This window comes from Bubalus kerabau, chromosome 17 (assembly GCF_029407905.1).
Source record: "Bubalus kerabau isolate K-KA32 ecotype Philippines breed swamp buffalo chromosome 17, PCC_UOA_SB_1v2, whole genome shotgun sequence".
Lineage (NCBI taxonomy): Eukaryota > Metazoa > Chordata > Mammalia > Artiodactyla > Bovidae > Bubalus > Bubalus kerabau.
Genome location: NC_073640.1, coordinates 55,840,263 through 55,861,776, shown reverse-complemented (window position 1 = coordinate 55,861,776; position 21,514 = coordinate 55,840,263). Strand labels below are relative to the sequence as shown.

The 21,514-nt window shown below is 50.7% G+C and overlaps 1 protein-coding gene across 1 annotated transcript; it reads right to left on the bottom strand.

The window, feature by feature from the left end:
• Positions 1 to 344: 344 nt before the first annotated feature.
• PVR (PVR cell adhesion molecule) lies at positions 345 to 19,688 on the bottom strand. Its single transcript, XM_055552381.1, has 8 exons — positions 19,531 to 19,688; positions 15,877 to 16,236; positions 13,556 to 13,846; positions 11,168 to 11,285; positions 6,589 to 6,737; positions 5,313 to 5,438; positions 3,644 to 3,675; positions 345 to 3,210 (listed from the first exon to the last, which is right to left on the bottom strand). Exons 1-8 carry the CDS (start codon positions 19,607 to 19,609, stop codon positions 3,148 to 3,150), a joined length of 1,218 nt encoding a protein of 405 aa, XP_055408356.1. The 5' UTR covers positions 19,610 to 19,688; the 3' UTR covers positions 345 to 3,147.
• Between the last annotated feature and the right edge of the window lie 1,826 nt (positions 19,689 to 21,514).

Sequence of the window (21,514 nt, the reverse complement as noted above, 5' to 3'; positions counted from 1 at the left end):
ATTTTTTCTTTAACAGTTAGAATATGATTTTTTCTCCAACAATTCACCTACCTTTCATGAGTTTAATTGGTTCCTGAAAATTCTTCCAGTAATCTCTGGGGAATGAAAAAATTCTTTAAATAAAAATTTTAAATTATTTTTTTTATCGTGACAAAACCCACATACAATGTACCCTTTTAATGTGTACAATTGAGTGGCATTTGTAGGTCCATGATCTTGTGCAACCATCACCGTTATCTATTTCTAGAACATTTTTTATCATGCCAAAGGGAAACCTTGAACCCACTAAGCAGTCACTCCCCATTCCCCCTCCCCCCAGGCCCCAATAAACACTGATCTCTTTTCTGTCTCTATGGATTTGCCTATACTGGATATTTCATTTACATGGACTCATGCAAGCAATGATCTTTTGTGTCTGGCTTCTTTCATTTAGCATCATGTTTCTAAGACTCGCATGCATTAGTACCCCATCCCTTTTCGTGGCTGGATAATATTCTGTTGCGTGGATAGACCGGATTTTGTTTATCCAGTCATCTATTGAGGGACTGAGCTAAACCCTCACTTTATTACTTCTGTGCAAATAAACTCAAAATGGACCCCTGATATCTTTTTATAACTTTTGGTTTGAGGGTTTTATGTACAGGCCCACCTCATTTGATGGCTCTTTGCCTTATTACCCTTGGCAGATACTGTGTGTGTTTGTGTTATTTTTAATAAATTGAGCAGCTCCACATTGAGCAAGTCGGTCTGTGTCATTTTTCCAAAAGTATCTGCTGACTTGGTGTCTCTGTATCATATTTTGGTAATTCTTACAATATTTTAAGCTTTTTTCATGATTATCTGTTATCATGGTCCATGATCTGTGATCTTTGGTGTTACTGTCGTAAAAAGATGATGACTTACTGAAGGATCAGATGATGGTTAGAATTTTTTTTTTTTTAGCAATACAGCATTTTAAAATTAGGGTGTGCACATTGAAGTCCAGGTGGTGGTGCAGTGGTAAAGACTCTGCCTGCAAAGGCAGCAGACACCAGAGCTGCAGGTTTGATCCCTGAGTCAGGAAGATCCCCTGGAGGAGGTTATGGCAACCCACTCCAGTATTCTTGCCTGAGAAATTCCATGGACAGAGGAGCCTGGCAGGCTACAGTCCATGGGGTTGCAAGAGCTGCACACGACGTGGCAGCTAAACCACCACCCCCATTTATCTGCTTGGCTGTGCTCGGTTCTAATTGTGGCATTCAGGGGCTTTCGTTGCAGCGTGTGGGATCTAGTTCCCTGACCAGGGATCAAACCCAGGGCCCCTGCATTGGGAGCTTTAACCACTGGACCACCAGGGCAGTCCCTCTTTGTGGCCCTCTTGATTCAAGGTCTTGCCTCCATGCCTTTGTTTCTGTCTCTCATAGTGACGGTTTGGGCAAAACTCTGTTTCTCCCCAGTATCCACAAAAGACTCCCTTGCACACAGCCACTCGAGGTGTAATAAATTAACTTTAATAAGGTGTTTGGGGCTGGGAACCGACAAGGGGTTTATGTGGCAGCTAGGTAATCACTCTCCCTTTATGTCCCTGCACTGTGGAGCCCCACTGGCCTTGTCATGCCCTCAGCCCTCCCATTTGGCTGGGTCCCATCTCTTCCCCATGCTTCTCTGTTTTGCATTCTCCCATCTGCCCAGATGGAAGCCCACACGTCCTTCTCACTTTCTCTTGCAGAGTGGCTCATGCCCTGTTCTCTGGTTTAGCGTTCTGACCCAAGGTCTCTATCTGCCTATTTTCTCCAACAGACAGAGGAATTCTGGTGCCTGCCCCCAAGATCACAGACAGTTATAAACATGTCAGTGTATCACAGAAGCTCTTCGTCCTGGGGCTCGGGCTATGTCCATCCAGGTCTGAGGGCAGCCTGTGCTGCACAGCTGTAGTTTCTGATTCTTCAGCATCTATTTTTTCCTCATTTTGGAAACAACTTCCTGCTTTCCTCGGTGGATGACCAAGGTCTTGTTAACCCCAGCACGCTGGCCACAGATGCTTTCCAGGCACCGCATCAGTTCAGGGCCACCACTTGCTCCTGCTCTTTGGACAGTCCTGGGGCAGCTGAGTTCCAGCCTCTGGTTCTCACTGAGATTTAACTAAATCAGAGATTTAGAAGCTTAAGGCTGGAAGTCAAAATTTTATAAAAAAAACCTCTGGTAGTTGCAACATTCTGTGTGGCCCTACTTTGCAGGAAAGGATTAACCTTGTTCAAAAAAAGATGTGGCCCTTTGCCCCTGGTTCCTGTGAAGTAACCTCTTGGCCCTTCTTTGGAATGTCCTGGCTGATAGAAGGCTTTGTTTACCTGGGGCTGTGGGCTATACAGGATAATCTGTGCCGATAGTGTGATTCATGGTGGGGGCATTAGGCCACACAATAATGGCTTGACCTATGTTGGTGCCAGGCTTCCCAGGGGGCACAGCGGTAAACAATTCACCTGCTGATGCAGGAGATGCAAGAGACACGGGTTCAATCCCTGAGCTGAGAAGATCCCCTGGAAGAGAAAATGGCAACCCACTCCAGCATTCTTTCTTGGAGAATCCCATGGACACTGATGGGGTCGCAAAGAGTCAGACATGATTGATCATGCACGCAATCTTTCTTCAACTCTTTCTATGTTGGTGCCAAGGTCAGCTGCATGGGTGGTCAGCCACGTCTACATGATTGACACCTCTGGAAACCAAGGCTCGGGCACGCTTTCCTGCTTGGCAACACTCTGTGTGTGCGGTCACATGTCATCGGGCGGAGAAGTAAGTGCTGTCCATATGACTCCACCGGGACTGAACAACCAGAAGCTTGTGCCGGGACCCTGCCCTGTGTGCCTTTTCACATTGCTGCTCTTGATCTCATCCTTGCAGTGTAGTAAATTATATCCGTGAGTAAACAGCTTTGCTGAGTTCCATAGTCCTTGTAGCGAATGACTCAACCTGAGGCTGGTCTTGTAGACCCCTGAACTTGCCCTCTGCCCGGGTCACTGTGTTGTGAGGCAGAGGGGGCATCCTTGAGGTCTGGCAGGGGAAGGGTGGCCAGTGTCTTTGGAGGGAGACTCCCTCCATTGAGGCAGGGGAGGGAGTCCGCTGGAAGACTCACGTCAACAGCTCTTCTCACCATCCAGCTCCACGCTGTCACCTGGTGCCCTCTGTTGATGGATCCTGGGAATTGCTCTCAACAGCTGAATAGATGACCGTCTAGGGAAATACACAAACTTTAGCCTCTAGTTCAGTTGCTCAGTTGTGTCTAACTCTTTGCAACCCTATGGACTGCAGCACACCAGGCTTCCCTGTCCTTCACTATCTCCTGGAGTCTGCTCAAACTCATGTCCATGATGCCAACCATCTCATCCTCTGTCCTAACTTTAGCCTCAAGCCCTTATAAAAAAAATTCTTCCTGCCGAAGCCCAGCATGCAGAAAGCTGCAGGCCTGCCCCTTTCCCAACCCTGGAAACCAGGGCAGCGCTTCTCCATGAACGGGGAGGAAAGGGGAGATCTGAAAATGCAGATTCCCAGGTTAAGTGCTGCGGGGGCACAGAGATGCCTGGCCCTTTCTTGGAAACGTCCACGGAGATTAATCTGGGGTTTGTGCAGACCCCCACCCCCTCCTCAACTCCACCATGACACTTACCCCATTAGCAGTGGGACTGTACTGGTTCCGACCTGAGGACACAGGAGGAGAAGTAATCAGAAGTGAATGACAACGCTGAAAAGCATGGGAAGACACACGTGGGTGACCAGGCCCCTTGATTTCTGCTACTGACAGACGAGTCCTGGCTCTGCTATTGTCATGGGGGAGTCATGTCCCAAAATGGTTCCTACATTTAAAAACACAGCTGGGGTATAGGCTTCATCTAGTTATTCCTTCAGTTATTAACTATACATAAATATTTATTGAGCATGAGCTCTGGAACCAGATGGAAGAGTTCAAATCCCAGTCCTTTAGGAGCCATGTGACCATGAGCAATTGACTTAACCTCTCTGTGCCTCAGTTTCCTCAACCATCAAACAGGGATTTATTTAGCAAATAGCAAATGTTTACTTTGTGCCAGATGCATTCTGGGTGCTGGGGATATAGATGTAAACAAAACAGACAAAAATATCCAGCATGTGGCTTACAATGTGCCAAATGCTATGGTAAGTCTACACTAACAGGTATGGAAATGCCCATTTCACAGATGAGGAAACTGAGTCATAGTAAGGCTTTTGCCCATGGTGACTGCCTGTGGGCTCAGACACAGGCAGTCTGGCTCTGGACGTGATGCATTCAGCAAACATTTCCTCAAACACCTCTTTTGTGCCTGACCCAGTGGTGGGTGGTGCTGGGGACACAGCCATGGTCGACAGTCTAGCTCTGTGCTCCTGGGTTTCCCAGTCCACTGGAGAGACAGACAAGTCCCCATACCATGATGCCCCTGAGTGGGCAAGGGGTGGGGGTGGGGACGCCCAGAGCAGGTGCTTGGTTCATTTCAGGGAAAGATCAGGGAGGACTCCCTGGAGGAGAGGGCTTCCCACTGGGATGTGAGGAGGCCTTTTTGTTTACTGGTTGAACGAATAAAACTTTGTAACCAACAGATCTGCCTTCAACTCTTGACTTTCCAGCTGTGTGCCAGCTGGCAGGTAATGTCACCTCTCTGAGCAAATGTTTCCTCATCTGTAAAATGGGCTCACAGGGGGACTCTCTTTACAGGGTGGTTGTGAGCATTCAAGGGGGCTGTGCACAGGAAGTGCCTGGAGCAGAGAAAGTGCTCAGCAAAATGTAGCTCTTTTGATTACAGAATTAACCACAGGACTTTGCCAGAGGGAGCCATGGGGAAGGGGGCTCCAGGTAGGGGAACAGCCTTGCAAAGCCCTTGAGCCAGAGATCTGGGCACCTTTTAGAGCTAGGGATTGGGGCAACCCCTCCTTTCAGGGAGCCAGTCCTGAGCAAGGCAGATGAAGGAAAGTGACGGTGAAAGGGTTAAGTGTTATTCTACACTACATCCCTTTGGCAGGAGCGTCTCTGTCACCTGGATTGAAAGCCAAAGTCCTTACTGTGGCCTTTCAGGACTTGCAGGAGCTGCTCCCACTTTGTAAAAACGAGTCAATGATCCAATGAATAAAACTCCCCGGTCTCAGTGTCCCTGTCTGTCAAAAGGGGGAACCTCATGGTGTTGGCATGAGGGTTCAGGGAGAGGTTGCCACGTGGAAGGCTTAGTACAGAGCCTGTAGGCTCACAGTAGGTGCTTAATTATGGCAGCTGTGGTGATGTTCATTTACAGCAGGCAGGCGGGGGATATTGCGAAAAAGAGGGGACTCACGGGAGTTTTTGCGCCGGCAGAGACAAATCAGGAGGAACACCAGGAAGACAACAAACAGGATTACCAAGGCCAGGATGATATAGATCGTAGAGGACAAGCCCTCTTGTGACTGCTCCCTAGGACGTTCTGCCAGAAGAGAAGGAAGCAGAGATTTAAGCTGAGAGACTTTTGGGGGGGTTTCACCTGCCCCCCAAAATATTAGACTTCACTTTTGAAGGAGGCTACCATTCTGCCTCCCTCAGTCTATATGGTTTATCTGAGCTTCACTCCACCCTCTGGTTCCTAGGATGGGACTTGAGTTTTCTTTTTTTTTCTTTTAATTTTTTATTATGTGTTGGGGTAGAGCCGATTAACAAATGACGTTGTGTTAATTTCGGGTGAACAGCTAAGAGACTCAGCTATACATATATGTATCCATTCTCCCCCAAACCCCACTCCTGCCCAGGTTGCCACATAACATTGAACAGAGTTCCACCTGCTATATAGTAGGTCCTTGTTGGTTATCCATTTTAAATAGAGCAGTGTGTACAAGCTGGAGGATGGGACTTTGACCTGGGCCTGGCCAATCAGAGCATTCCATTCTCTCTGGCTGCTGCAGTTGGTTCATGAGGTGGGATCTAAGTTGAGCCAATGAGAGCCAGCCTTCAGACTCTGGCTAGAGCTATTGAGAGTGGTGTATTCTTTCCCTTGGGATCACTAAACTGGTGGGCTGTGAGCCTATAAACTGCTGGGGATCATCTGACCTTCCTGAGGGGAAAGCCTGCCAGGGAATAAAGCCGGCAAAAGAGAAGCAGAGACAACAGAGGTCAAGAAAAGTTCCTGGGTTAAACAGCTGGAGCACTTGGATCTAACCATACCTGAAGGTGAATTTCTAATAAAGTCCCATTTTTGCCTGGACTATTTTGAATTGAGCTTCTATCAATTGCAAATGACAGAGTTCTGTCTAATATACTTGGAAAAGCCTTCCTGAGTCCATTGGGAAGAGGCATTATGCAACTACCCCAGCCTGGGTTTGCAGAGGGGCTGTGTCCAGGTGGCTGTACAGTGGTTCCAACGGTTCAGATGGTGAGTTAACAGACAGTAAAGCTGAGCCCGTTGAACCTTCCATGAAGGGGCTTAGGGAAAGAATGAGAGCTTGGGAGCATGCTTGTGGTTGAGGGACTCCTTTAACCAGGGACCACCTCTAAACCCCTCCCTCAGAGGGAATCCTACTTCGATATCCTCTTTGATATCTATCCTGAGTTCCTCTGTTCTCCCCACCCAGGGGGCTCCTCACCTCTGACCAGGATGGTCACGTTTGCCTGGTTGGTCCCTAGGGCGTTGGTGACAAGGCAGATGAAAGTCACATTGATGGTCTCGTCCACAGTGTGAATCAGAAGCTGAGTGCCCTGGACCACAGCAGAGACTGGCAGGGTTCCGTTGGGCCTAGGAGAGACAGATGGGTGAGGAAGTGGTCTCAGTCAGAGGCCTAGAGTAGCCGGTGTTGGGGCCCTCACTGTACAGCAGGAATATAGCAACTCTCACGCCGTCTATAATACAAGTTCAGAGCAAGCCTGGAGTTCCCCCAACTCTGCCTCTCACACTCCCATCCAGCCTATCGGCAAACCCTGTCTGCCCCATGTTCAAAATCCACACAGATGGACTTGCCTGGTGGTCCAGTGGTTAAGAATCTGCCTGCCAATCAATCCAGGGGATGTGAGCTCGATCCCTGGTTGGGGATCTGGGATCTCACATGCTGAGGGGCAACTAAGCTTGCAAGTCAAAAGTACTGAGCCCAGGCACCTCAGCTAGAGAGCCTGTCTGCTGCAAACCACAGAGTGCATGTACTCTGGAGCCTGCGCACCATGACCAGAGAGAAGCCCACGCGCGAAGCCCACGCGCTGCAAGGAAGATCCCGTGTGTAGCAACTAAGACCCAACTCAACCAAAAACAAATAAACGTTAAAAACAAAGAGAACGTAGCCAAAGTCTCTCCTCTGTCTAGTTACTGTTGCTGTTCAGTTGCTAAGTTGTGTCCGACTCTGCGACCCCATGGACTGCAGCCCTCCAGGCTCCCCTGTCCTTCACTATCTCCCGGAGTTTGCTCAAATTCATGTCCATTGACTCGATGATGCTATCTAACCATGTCATCCTCTGCTGCCCTCTTCTCCTGCCCTCAATCTTTCCCAGCATCAGGGTCTTTTCCAATGAGTCGGCTCTTCCCATCAGGTGGCCAAAGTATTGGAGCTTCCGCTGCAGCATCAGTCCTTTCAATGAATATTCAGGGTTGATTTCCTATAGGATTGACTGGTTTGATCTCCTTGTAGTCCAAGGGACTCTCAAGAGTCTTCACCAGCACTGCAATCTGAAAGCATCAGTTCTTCAGCCCTCTGTCCAGAGTCCTTCCTTAAAGGAAAAGTCCTGACCATGGGCACAGGTCCCACACAAGCTGGCCCCCTGATGCACTGATCCATTTGCTCCTGCCTCTATATCCATGGTGGCTGACTTGTTGACCCTGGAACGCTTCAGTTATGTTCCCACCTCAGGTCTTTGCATATGCTGTTCCCTATGCCTGGAATGCCCTTCTCATTGGTACCCACACAGATCACCCTCACTTCCTTCAGTCCTCTACTCAGACATCACCTTTCTGACACCTTCCTTGGTTACCCTCTTTCAACTGTAGCAACCCCCCACCTCCTCTGCAAGATCTTTCCCACAGCATTTATCACCACCTGAAGACTCTTAAGAGTCCCTTGGACTGCAAGGAGATCCAACCAGTCCATTCTGAAGGAGATCAGCCCTGGGATTTCTTTGGAAGGAATGATGCTAAAGCTGAAACTCCAGTACTTTGGCCACCTCATGCAAAGAGTTGACTCATTGGAAAAGACTCTGATGCTGGGAGGGGTTGGGGGCAGGAGGAGAAGGGGATGACAGAGGATGAGTCTGAGTGAACTCCGGGAGTTGGTGATGGACAGGGAGGCCTGGCGTGCTGCGATTCATGGGGTCGCAAAGAGTCGGACACAACTGAGCGACTGAACTGAACTGAACTGAACTGACACGCTCCATCCTTAAAAATGGTATCTTGTTTATTTTTCTTTAAATTAAAAAAAATTTTTTTTAATTTTGGCCACACCCTAAAGCTTGTAGGATCTTCGTTCCCTGACCTGTGATTGAACTCCAGGGGCCCTTGGCAGGGAAAATGTGGAAACATAACTTGTGACCCACCAAGGAATTCTGACATTACCTTGTTTGTTTCTCTCCCCAGATCTGGAGATTTGAGAGGGGGGAATTTGGTTCTTTTTTCATTTACCGAAGCCTGTGGGTGGTGCTAGTGGTAAAGAACCCACTCTTAGGAGTCCTAAGAGGTACAAATTCAGTCCCTGGGTGGGGAAGATCCCCTGGAGGAGAGAATGGCAACCCACTGCAGTATTCTTGCCTGGAGAATCCCACGGACAGAGGAGCCTGGCGAGCTATAGTACATGGAATCACAAAAAGTCAGACATGACTGAAGTGACTTAGCACGCAGCACGTGGGTCAGTAGCATCCGACACACACTAAGTAGTCAAGAAACACTGGTTTAGGGACTTCCCTGGTGGGCCAGTGGCTAAGACTCCGCCTTCCCAATGCAGGGGGTCCATGTTCGAACCCTGGTCAGGGAACTAGATCCCACATAGCACAACTAAAACCCGGTGCAGCCAAATAAATAGATAAATATTTAAAAAGAACGAAAGAAACACTGGTTTAATGGACAGAGGAGACCGGGTCATGGGTTTGGGTATTCTGCAGAGCTGGCATGGAAAGCTGGCCGTATGGTTCGAGAGCCTGAATTGCGTTGCTTTGAGACAGGAAGGTAAAGGCCAGCTGTCAATACCAATCAAAAACCTTCAATTGGCAGCTCCGCTGGCTGACCATTGACACATGACTGGCTGTCCACAGAGATGGACTGCCGGGGATGCCCGCCGCCGCGACATTTGCATAGTTGAGAACGGGAAAGCACCTCTGTATCCCCAGGTGGGACTGGTTATGTCATCGACAGCCTCATCTGTAACAGAGTCCTAGACCCTCAAAGAAGCAGGTGGTGGGGTTTTGAAATGCATAAATGATGAGGACTGTTGGATAGATGGCGAGAGGGATGGATTGAAGGGCAGGAATGTGATAAAGCAAGTCCAGGAAAATGTTAGTGAGAGAATCCACACAGCGGGGTTTTGAATGTTTACTGGAAAATGCTTACAAGACTTCTGTAGGCTTGAAACATTTCCCGATAAAATGCTGGGGGAAAATAGATCTATGTGTCCTGACTTGGAAAGGTGTTCACGAGAGGGACTTCCCTGGTGGCCCAGCAGTTAAGACTCTGCGCTTCCACAGCAAAGGAGCGTGGGTTCCATCCCTGGTCAGGGAACTGAGATCAGATATGCTGTGAGGTGTGGCAAAGACGAAACAAAAACGAAAGAAATGTATTCATGGACAGAGGAAAGTTTTCAAAATTATACATACAGCACAGTTTCTTTCTTTTTTTTTTTAGAAATATTGAAAAAAAGACAGGAAGGATATATGACAAAGGGTAACAGTGATGTTTCTGGAGATGACTGGGTACAGGACTATAAGAGCTATTTTCTTCTTTTTACTCATAACCATATTGCCTAAAGTTTCTACAGTGCTCATAAGTTATTTTTGTAATAACAAAAACTGGGCCCAATAAAAATTAGGTTAAACCATTTACCCCTTTGCCTTTATCTTTCCCCACTTTTATCCTTGGTCTCAATAGGAATTTGAGGAAGTTTTTTGATTGCTCTGCTCCTCAATCAAGAAAATCAGGAGGGGGCTACTTACCTGGTGGTAGCTTCCAGTGGTTAAGAATCTGCCTTGCAATGCGGGTTTGATCCCTGGTAGTTCAGTTGGTAAAGAATTTTGGTAGCTCAGTTGGTAAAGAAAATTTGGTAAAGAATCTGCCTACAATGCTGGAGAGCCAGGTTCGATTCCTGGGTTGGGAAGATGCCCAGGAGAAGGAATAGGTTACCCACTCCAGCATTCTTGGGCTTCCCTTGTGACTCATTTGGTAAAGAATAAGCCCGCAATGTGGGAGACATGGGTTTGATCCCTGGGTTGAGAAGATCCCCTGGAGAAGGGAAAGGCTACACACTCGTATTCTGGCCTGGAGAATTCCATGGACTGTATAGTCCACGGGGTCACAAAGAGTCGGACACGACTGAGCGATTTTCACTTGGGGAACTAAGATCCCACATGCTTTGGGGCAACTGAGCGTGTGCGCTGCACCTGCGGAGCATGCACGCCACAACTAGAGAGTGTGTGCGCCACAACAAAGATCCCACGGGCCACAGCTAAGACCCGATGCAGCCAAATAAATAGATATTTTTAAAAAATGAGAATGGGGATGGGACAAAATTTGCTCTGTAAGAGGTGACTGAGCAGGTTACACAAGGTGGCTGGGGAGGTGGCACAGTCCAGGGCTTAAGAGGATTGGGTTTGGAGCCAGACACCGACGGGAGAGTCACCTCTATACCCGTGTGCCCGGGCAGATGACCACAGCTCCCGGGCAGATCTTTAACTCGGTCCTGGCGATAGTGCAGACTCTGGCCGGAGCGTGGGGATCACGTGGGGTGCAGGTAAGTACCTGGCACACAGCAGGCACCCCATAAAGAGCAGGTGTGTCAACAAACCTGGACTTTATCACCTCATTAACTCTGTGCATACAAGATAATTTCCTGGGGGCCCACAGTTGACTTCTTGTTTTGTTTTTAACTTTCCTGCCTACATCCCTCCTTCCTCAGACCCAGGAGTCCAGGCCCCCAGCCCCTCCTTCCTCTGACCCTTGAGTCCAGGCCCCCAGCCCCTCCTTCCTCTGACCCAGAAACTCACGTGCTCCAGTTGTAGTCTGTGGGCTCTGGTTTGCTGTGGATGTCACAGTTCAGGGCAACGTCTCTACGGCCGATGTACCAGTTGTCATCATAGCCGGATATGGAGACCTCGGGGGGGTCTGGGGGAAACAGACACACAGGCTCAGAGACAGGGAGCCTTCAGGGGGCCTAAAGATAGCTGGGATTCATGTCACAACAGGAAGAGGGCCTTGGCAGGTTTGGGGAACAGCTCAAGGTGGAGAGGCCTGGGAGGGGTCTGGGCAATGGGTTCCAGCTTCTGCACCAAAAATAGAAGCCTGGGAGTCCTCAGCAGGGTGCTAGGACGGGGGTCACAGAGAGCGCGTCTCAGGACCTGCTTCTCTATTGGTTTTCCCTATAAAGCCAGGTCCTGGCATGCCTGGGATGTCCTGTGAGAAAAAGCCTCCTTCTGGGTGTTCATAACACACATGAGCATATTCAAGGCTCTGACAAGTCCTGCAGGAGAGAATCCTGGATGACTGCATTTCAGTCTGTGTGTTACCCAACTCAAATACGATCAACAGGGAAGATTTTTAAAGTCCCCAGGGGGAAGGCCAATGAGACAGGGGGTTTTTGTATGTGTGTTGGGAAGGAGTCAGTTTAGACACCCTCCTCACTCAGATCCAGTTGAGGGGGTCGGGTGTAGACTGTGCAGCAACTGTCAGGCAGAGAGTAGTCAGTCCAGACAGTGATGGGAGGACCCAGTCCGTAGATGAGCCAGTGTAGACAACAGTGGGGCAAAGGGGAGTGTAGACTCCACGGGGGGTGGGGGTGGGGACACTGTAGGCAGTTCTCCAGGATAGCCAGTGTAGACAATGTTGTGGGTTGGTGTGAGAGAGTATCTAGGAGAACCTGAGTAGAAAATGCAGGGTGTCAAGGCAGCAGTGGTCAACTGCCAACTGCCCTCAGCTGGTGGCCTAAAGGAGTGGTGTAGACAGTGAGGGCAATGCTGTCTGGGGCCCACAGGAGCCTGTGTAGACAATAGTGTGTGTGTATGCTCAGTAGCGTCCAACTCTTTGTGACACCATGAACGGTAGCCCACCAGCTTCCTCTTGTCTATGGAATTTTCCAAGAATACTGGAGTGGGTTTTCATTTCCTCCTCCAGGGGATCTTCCCGACCCAGGGATCAAACCTGCATCTCCTGCATTGGCAGGCAGATTCTTTACCAGTAGCGCCACCTGGGAAGCCCAGACGGTATTATGGCAGTGTAGGAAACACAGGGGAGTTGGTATCGATGGTGAGGAAGCAGTGTAGCAGTGTGTACAAGGTCAGTGTGGACAGTTGCCCAGGGAAGAGGGTGTAGGCACTGTGTGCGGGCTCAAGAGAGCATATGTTGGGTGTCCGTGTAGACAGCAGCCCCCAGGGAGCACTGTGAACTGTGGTATAAAAAGCTGGTAGAGTCCTTCCCTAGCAGTCCAGTGTTTAAGACTCAGCGCTTCCATTGCACAGGGCATGGGTTTGATGCCTGGTCAGGGAACTAAGAGGCTTCCCTCGTGGTGCTAGTGGTAAAGAATCCGTCTGCCAATGCAGGAGACATAAGAGCCTCGGGTTCACTCCCTGGATGGGGAAGATCCCCTGGAGAAGGGCATGGCAACCCACTCCAGTATTCTTGCCTGGAGAATCCCATGGACAGAAGACCCTGGGACAGTCCATGGGGTCCCAAAGACTTGGACACAACTGAAGTGACAGCATGCACGTAGGCACCGGGAACTAAGATCCCACATACCCTGTGGTATGGCCAAAAGGGGAAAAAAAAAAAAAAAGAAGCTGGTATAGACAATAAAGGACAGGGTTATCTATGGCCCAGGGGAGTCGGTGTAGATGATGTGGGGATGGGTGTAAGGCAATAGTCAGAGAGCCAGCTCTGATGATGAAATGATGTAATGCTGAAAGTGCCCCTTGGAGTCAGTGTAGGGGGAGGGTGGAGACAGCTGTTCAATGGCAGGGGGAGGATGGAGACAGCTGGCCAATGGCAGGGGGAGGGTGGAGACAGCTGGCCAATGGCAGGGGGAGGGTGCAGACAACTGGCCAATGGCAGGGGGAGGGTGGAGACACTGGCCAATGGCAGGGGGAGGGTGGAGACACTGGCCAATGGCAGGGGGGGGTGGAGACACTGGCCAATGGCAGGGGGAGGGTGGAGACAGCTGGCCAATGGCAGGGGGAGGGTGGAGACACTGGCCAATGGCAGGGGTAGGGTGCAGACAGCTGGCCAATGGCAGGGGGAGGGTGGAGACACTGGCTAATGGCAGGGGGAGGGTGGAGACACTGGCTAATGGCAGGGGGAGGGTGGAGACACTGGCCAACGGCAGGGGGGTGGTGGAGACAGTCTGGCAGCCCCTCCCGCCCTTGCTCACACTTAGACCCACTCACAGGACACAGCCAGGGTCATGGGGATCACCACGGGCTCCTCAAAGCTCTCGTGCTCCACTCTGCAGGTGACGTTCCTGCCGTCCACCTGGCTGGAAGGTGTTAAGATTAAGAGGCTGATGACGGTGACGGTGCCAGGCAGGGGCCCTGGCACCTGGGTGGTATTGGTCTTTTCATCTGAGGACCAGGAGATGCGGGCAGGTGGGTGACCTCCGGTGGAGTTGCAGCGGGCCACCGGCACAGGGTTTGGGCTGAGCGGGATGTCCAGGGTCTCAGCCTTGTTCTGGGGCTGGGCTGAGAAGAGGAGCAAAAGACACGGGTTACGCCTCACCAGCAGTTATGCAACAAACATCTCAGCAGCAGGGGAGTACCAAGATGAGGGTACCGGATGTGGCCATGTTCAAATCCCTGCTCTGGCCTATCCGTAGGGTGGCCTTGGGCAAGTCCATGCCTCAGTTTCCTTGTCTGTCAACTGGGGATAAGGGGAGGATGACCAGCGATGAGAATTTATAGGTAAAGCTCTTAAAAGGGTACTTGGCAGGTAATATGTCAATATATATAATTATGATTGATAATTGAATATGGTGCCTGGCTCTGTGATGGGCAGTATTGAAAACTCAGGAAGGACTGAGACAGCCCCACCCTTGCCTTCATGGGGTGGACTATCGGAAGTGAAGACGGATTTCCCCAGACAGAGATGACTCAGGCTGGGCAAGGCTGGGATGGGGGATCCCAGAAGGGGTGCCTGAATCTCGGGGATGGTGGTTACTGAGGGCTTCACGGAGGAGGGGAGGGCTGAGCTGTGCTCTGGAGATTCAGACAAGAGTGACTGGCTCAAGGTTCCATAGTCGTAAATGACAGAACTGGATCTTCCCACAAGGTCTGTCTGACTCTAAAACTACCTTGCCCATTTCTTAATCATTCTGGTGATTCCCAGACCTGAGATTTCATGTGGTTCCTTTTCCCTCAGTACCTGTGTTCTTGTTACCCAAGATTTCTCTTTAATTTGACTCACCGGTTCTGTTTTACTCTCATCCTAAATCATAAGACCTGAAGTCTTAAGTTTTCTGAAATGATGAGAGATGCCTTTGGTTGGGGGCATGTATCAGCCACTGTTCCAAGGAATTAACCTTTCATGAGTCATTCATGCAAGGCCCGGGACAGTTCCTGACACAGAAAGTGATAGTGAGCTCCCCTGGTGGCTCAGACGGTAAAGAATCTGCCTGCAATGCAGGGAACCCAGGTTTGATCCCTGCATTGGGAAGACCCCCTGGAGAACGGTGAGTCATTCATACAAGGCCCAGAACAGTTCCTGACACAGAAGCAAAAAAGAAACATGAGCTCTTATTCATCCTCACAGCAATCTCCATTTCACAGATAAGAAAACCGAGGCAAAGAGACTTCATACTCAGTTGCCAAGAGGAAGACCTGTCATATTTTCTCTGGTACTCATAAAAATGAACGCATGTTTCCATGACAATGCCAAGGGCATCCCCCCCACCCACCTTGGTTGGAGAAAGCCCTCCACTCCTGGATATCAGAATCTACCCTCCCCCCCTCCCCCCGCCCCCCCCAGTCTATTTCAACTCTCCCTTTGGCTCAGTGGGTAAAGAACCCGTCTGGAACCCGTCTGGAATGCATGAGACACAGGAGACAGTTCGATCCCTGGGCTGGGAAAATGCCCTGGAGCAGGAAATGGCCAACCACTCCAGTACCCTTGCCTGGGAAATCCCACAGGGAGGAGCTTGGCGGGCTACAGTTCATGCGGTCACAAAGAGTCAGACATGACTGAGCAGCACTCACTCACTTCCTCACCAAAGGGAGTAACAATAACTGACCCACTATCCCCAGCCCACAGAGGTCTCTGCTCTAAGCGGTTCACCTGGATGAACTCCTTGGACCTTCAGGATAGCTTTCTGAAGGCAGCACTATTGTTACTAAGCCTCTTTTACAGATGAAGAAAGCAGGTTTCAAGATGAATCCACCTGCCCAAGCTGGCAGTGGCTTCCCAGCTTCCCAGGCCAGTCTCTGTCCCCACCTACTTCTTTCATCAGCCACTCCCCTCTATACCACCAGCATCCCCAGATCCTCCAATCCCCTTGGCCCACAGTCTCCAAGCTCTTACATCCCAGGACCTCGGACTCTCTTCCGGTCTTTGACCCCCTCCCCCTTCACATCTCCCCTGCATCCCGCAGGGTCATTGTTTGACCTCCTTTTGTTCCCTCGGAATTTCTCCCTCCCTCCTGGCCCCTTCCCTCTCTTTGCTCACCTCCCTATCCGACTCCACATCCCTCCCTTTCGGTTCCCCCCGCCTCCCGGCTTACCGAGCACACGGAGCTGGGTTCGAGCGCTCTTGTCACCATTAGGGAACGTGGCGAACTGGCAGGTGTAATTAGCCTCATCTTCCACGCGCAACTCCCGCACAGCCAGTGAGGCGTCCTGCAGCTTCTCGCCGGGCTTGGCGGCCATAAATTCCAACCGGCTGGACTCGTGGAAGCTGGGGCCCTGGGTGGGGTGGAAGACTGCCACGCTGCGGGCGGGCTCTGCCTGTCTCTGCTTGGTCCAGGTCACTTGCGTCACCGTCACATTGTGTTCCAGGGGGTGCAGTTTGCATGGCAGTGTCACATTTTCTCCCAGGAAACCAGACACCTGGACTGGGGCCAGCACTGTGATTATCTTGGTCCCTGTGGGGAAACACAGGGTGGGTCACATCTGAGTGTCCCTGATCTGGGTGGGGTAGGGGGCTCCTGGAGCTTGGAACCCCTTGGGTGTGTGTGTGTTGAGGGGAACGGGGATGCAGAGCACCAATCCTGGTCCAGGGGTGAGGATGAGATGGGGGCTGGACTGGGTCTGCCACTGGGTCCCGCACCCCACCCCCCAATTGGGTTGTTATTACCATATATCCTCTATCTCAGCATCATCAATTTTAAAAATTGCGGTCTGTGTTGTGGTTAAAAATTAAATTTGTCTCTTAAACCACTTTAAAACATATACTCCAGTGGCAATTAAGTACATTCATGATGCTGTGCAGAGAGCATCACTATGTAGTTCCAAAACTTTTTTTTACCTCCAGTCATCAGTTTTAAAATGCACTGGGACGCTGTTAGAGCATTTCCAATTTAGAGGAATGGGAAGGGGAAGAAGGGGTTCTCAGGTGGCTCAGTGGTAAAGAATCCACCTGCCAATGCAGGAGATGCTGGTTCAATCCCTGGGTGGGGAAGATCCCCTGGAGTAGGAAAAGGCAACCCGCTCTAGTATTCTTGCCTGGAAAATTCCATGGACAGAGGAGCCTAGTAGGCTACAGTTCATGAGGTCACAAAGAGTTGGACACGACTGAGTGACTGAGCATACATGCGCACGTGCGCGCGCGCACACACACACACACACATACACACAAGGGGGAAGAAACTCAACATCTTAGGATCCATGAAATAAAGTAGTATTATCCCAGTGCTCCAGCCCCAAGCATCCAGTATCGTGCATCGAACCTGGACTGCCGACTTGTTTCATATATGATATTATACATGTTTCAATGCCCTTCTCCCAAATCATCCCACCCTCTCCCTCTCCCACAGAGTCCAAAAGACTGTTCTATACATCAGTGTCTCTTTTGACCCAGAGGGATGGTACGGGGAGGGAGGAGGGAGGAGGGTTCAGGATGGGGAACACGTGTATACCTGTGGCGGATTCATGTTGATATATGGCAAAACCAATACAATATTGTAAAGTTAAAAAATAATTAAAAAAAACCCACAAATCCTAAAAGAAAAAAAAAAGTAGTATTATTACTCTTTGTGGCCTTAGGTCGGGAAAATGTTTGTAGGGGGGTCCAAGCATAAGAAGGGAATTGATGGGACTTCCCTCGTGGTCCAGTAGTTAAGACTTCCAAAGAAGGAGGCACAGGTTTGATCCCTGGTCAGGAAGCTAAGATCCCATATACCTTGCAGCCAAAAAGCCAAAACATAAAAGTAAAGCAGGATTGCAACAAATTCAATAAAGACCATTAAAAAGCATCCACATCCAAAAAAAAAAATTTTTTTTTTAAAAGAAGGGAGGTGATTATAGCCCCCAGGTTTTGGATCCCCTCAGCTCTCTGCTGTGAGGGCTTCAGGCAGATTCCTTAACATCTTGGATTCTTTTCTGCTAGTTTGTAAAATACGACTAATTACAGTTAACATTCTGGGGTTGCTTACACAGATTAGGAGCTGTTCTGAGTGCTTCACACATCTCCCAGCATTTAGTCCTTAAGCAGCACCTTGAGGCAAAAGTACCACTGTCGGCCCCACTTTGCAGAGGGGAAATCCAAAGCACAGTCTTCTGCTCCAGGTCACACCGAGTGCAAGTGACAGAGTCGGGATTTGAACCTGGGCCATCTTCAATCAAGACTCCTGATCTCTAATCCACAGACTCCATATGAAAATCATTCTCCCTAGAGTCCCTGCACACACTAGATCCTCAACATGTGTTGACTTTTATCCACATTGATAAACACAATGCTATGCATCCTTATTAATAATAATAGGGATAAAGGAGAAGGCGAGAAGGAGTTAAATGCTTTGAATCTCAGTCTTTCCACTCACTAACTGTGGCCTTTGTGACCGTGGTTTCACTCCCCTGAGCCTCCGTTTCCTCATCTGTAAAATGGGGGTGTTTGTAACTTAAGAGGGAGTTGGAAGGACTAAATGATGAGATTTATGCAAAGATATATGCCAAGCACTCTCTACCGGTGAATATTATAATTATTGCTATGAGGAAGAGGAGGTCAGGACATAGTGGACTGGGGGGCTTGGAGCAAGGCGTGTGGAGGGAGGACACGGTCTGGACACGAGGGGATTGAGTGGTGAGCTGAGCACACTAGTCTCGGATCAAATGCCAGCTCTACCATGGATGTGCTGTGCAGCTCTGGGCAAGTGTGTCTCCTTCTCTGATGGTAAGACCTCTGTGAGGATGACATTGGGTGAAGTGGCCTTTCTCTAGGCTTACTCTAGGCTTTCTCTAGGCCCTGTGCCATAGCCAGGGCCAAGTTCCACTGCATGCCAGGCCCCTGAGCTGCTCCCTTGGGCCAATCCTCCTCCAACCCTCTCCAAGTCCACGAGATCCACACTTCTAGCACTAGGATTTTCACCCTCATTGGACAGAGGGGTCAAGTGAGCCTTGCATGGTCAAACTATCTGCCTGGGTAAACCAGAAAGCTAGGGGGCAGAGCCTGGGTTGAGACCTTTTGAGAAATGAGGAGACTCTGGTTTCCTCAAGTCTGTGTTCAGTATTATTACTGTTCATGTGAATCATCACAGTCATTATTGATTTTCTTCAGTGCATCTAGCTCAGGGTGTTTGCAAGACACCATTTTACAAGGTAGGTGGGATTCCATTCTCCCCTCCTTCCTCCTCCCAGCCCCCAACAGACATTTCAGGGAAACAGGGAGGCATTAAATGCCAAAAGCTATTTTGAACTCACCGCTGTCTGACATCAGAGTTATACTCCCAGCAGGCGGAACGCGGCCCATACTAGGCACTCAACACACTTGTGTGGGGTGAATGCGTGAATGAATGAATGGCCGCGGCCTAGAGCCAGACGCGGTCGAAGGGGAACGAGAGAACAGGGTTGTCTGCCGCTGCCCTCCTCCCCCTCATCAAGCATCTTCGGTGGCTGTTAGCTTGGCTGTTGAGGGCTGGGGAGAAGGGTGCGCTGGTATAGCAAGCAAGTGCGCGGGTGTGTAGCCCGGGCAGGTGTGGCACGGAGAAAGTTCACCTTCCGCTTTATTTTTCCCCGGAGGCCTGCCCGCCCTGCCCTTCAGAAATCTCCCGAAGTCCGGCGGTTTTCGGGGAAGCTATCAGGAGAGTCTGGCCCAGGCCCGGCGTGGCCGCACCACTGGCGCGCGGCGAAGGGCGGCGAGCAACTCAGGGTGGGGCGAGCGCCCGGGCCGGTGGGGAGGGAGAGGGGGAACGGGGGCCGCCCGATCGCGCGGGGTCACTCACCGGCTCCCAGGTTCGTCCAGAACAACAACAGCAGGAACTGCAGCAGCCGCCGCCAAGTGGAGAGAAAAGCAGGGGCCATGCCGGCTTCCTCCCGGCGCCCCTGGGCAGGGCGTGCCCGGCCTTCTTCACTTGAGCCGGGCGTCCGCTCGCTCTGCCAGCCGCGTGTGCGCGGCTCGTGCTGATTCCGCACCTTCTGCTCAGGAATCCCGGCGTCACTCAGCCGCCGCAGCCCCCGGGAGGACCTCCTCGGACTAGCAGCGAGGAAAAAGTAGAAATGCGCGCCCTCGCAGGTACCCGTTTGGCTCCTCCGACGCCCCCGGAGGCGCCGGGTACTGCCCTTCCCTCCGCCCCTATGCTACATTCTACTGACGTCACGTACGACGGTGACTTCGCTAGGACATGGGTTCGGATGTGTCGTTGTTTCAGTCGCTGAGTCGTGTCCTACTCTTGGTGACCCCACGGACTGTGGCCCGCCAGGCTCCTCTCTGTCCATGGGATTTCCCAGGCAAGAAATACTGCGGCGAGTAGACATTTCTTTCTCCAAGGGATCTTCCCCACCCGGGGATCCAGCTGGGGTTTCCTCCTGCACTGCAGGCAGGTTCTTTACTGCTGAGCCCCGAGGAAACTGAGGCGCTGGCAAAGAGGTTCAGCGACTTTCTAAAGTTCAGGATTGGCGAGGGACAGAGCGGGGATTTGAGTCTATCATGGGGACAGATCCTGAGTTCCTAACCCCCAAAGCTGCCACCCCTGGGGTCATATTGGGCAAGTTGCTTCTCCTTGGACTTTGGCCAGTTCGGAGGGTTCTGCTTCTTGCTGACCCCTCTGCCTTGGTCCCGGAGCCCACTCCTGGCACACAGCCGTGGGTGGGCGGTTCTGATGCTGGGCCTCTCTCTGCATGTACGTAGGTGAATTTCTGAATGGAAATGTGGAAGCTGGTCTCTGGGAAATCTCTGAATTTTCTGGCACTCTTGTTCAGGGCCTGTGAGTAATTTCCAAATTGGGAAACTGGCTGTTGCTTTGTTCCTCCCCTGAACTGTGATGTCACCTCTGGGGTTCCCCCTCTTCCCAGGGCTCCCAGCTTCGGCTACTGTAGTTTCAATAGTCACCTCTCTGACTCTGGATGGTTAGCGGCTGCCCCCTGCCCTCACCAATGTTTGGATGTCATATTTGAGGCCCAAGTCACCCCACTTTCTGTCTTCTCCCCACTGGACATCTGACTTCCTGGCAACAAGAGTGGGGCCTCTGCTTCAAATCAGACCATTAGAACCTTGGTCCTGAACAATTCATGCGATGGGGATACTAGAGGCTCTGTTATTGAAGCTGAAAAGTGGGGTCAAGGCAGGGCTGAGGGTCAGGGATGGGGTGAAGGTTAGGGATGAAGTCAAAGATGGGGTCAAAAAAGGGAGGGCCTTGGGGATAGGGTTAGGATGTGGTGAGGGTCAGTAGGAGGGGAAGGTCCTTTGGTGGCTGGTATTCCCAGGGAAAAACCCTTTGAGTCGCTAAATACTTGGGAAGGCCAAAAGCTTCAGGCTGTCAAAATCTTCGAATTAAATAAAATGTCCTGGACTTCCCTGGTGGGCATTGCAACCTCCAGTATTCTTGCCTGGAGAATCCCATGGACAGAGAAGCCTGGTGGGCTATGGTCCATAGCGTCGCAGAGAATCAGGCACGACTGAGGCAACTTAGCACACATACACAGTGGATGAGAATCCTCCTGCCAATGCAAGAGATATGGGTTTGAGCCTGTGGGAAGATTCCACAGGCCTCGGAGCATGCTGGCCACAGCATGTGAGCCTGTGCTCTAGAGCCCATGAGCAGAAGCTACTGAGCCCGCACCACACAATTACTGAAGCCCATGCTCCTAGAGCCTGTGCTCTGCAACAAGAGAAGCCCTGTCTAGTCCCAACTAGAGGAAGCCTGTGTGCAGCAATGAAGACCCAGCACAACCAAAATAAAATAAATTAATCAAATAAAATATCTTGTT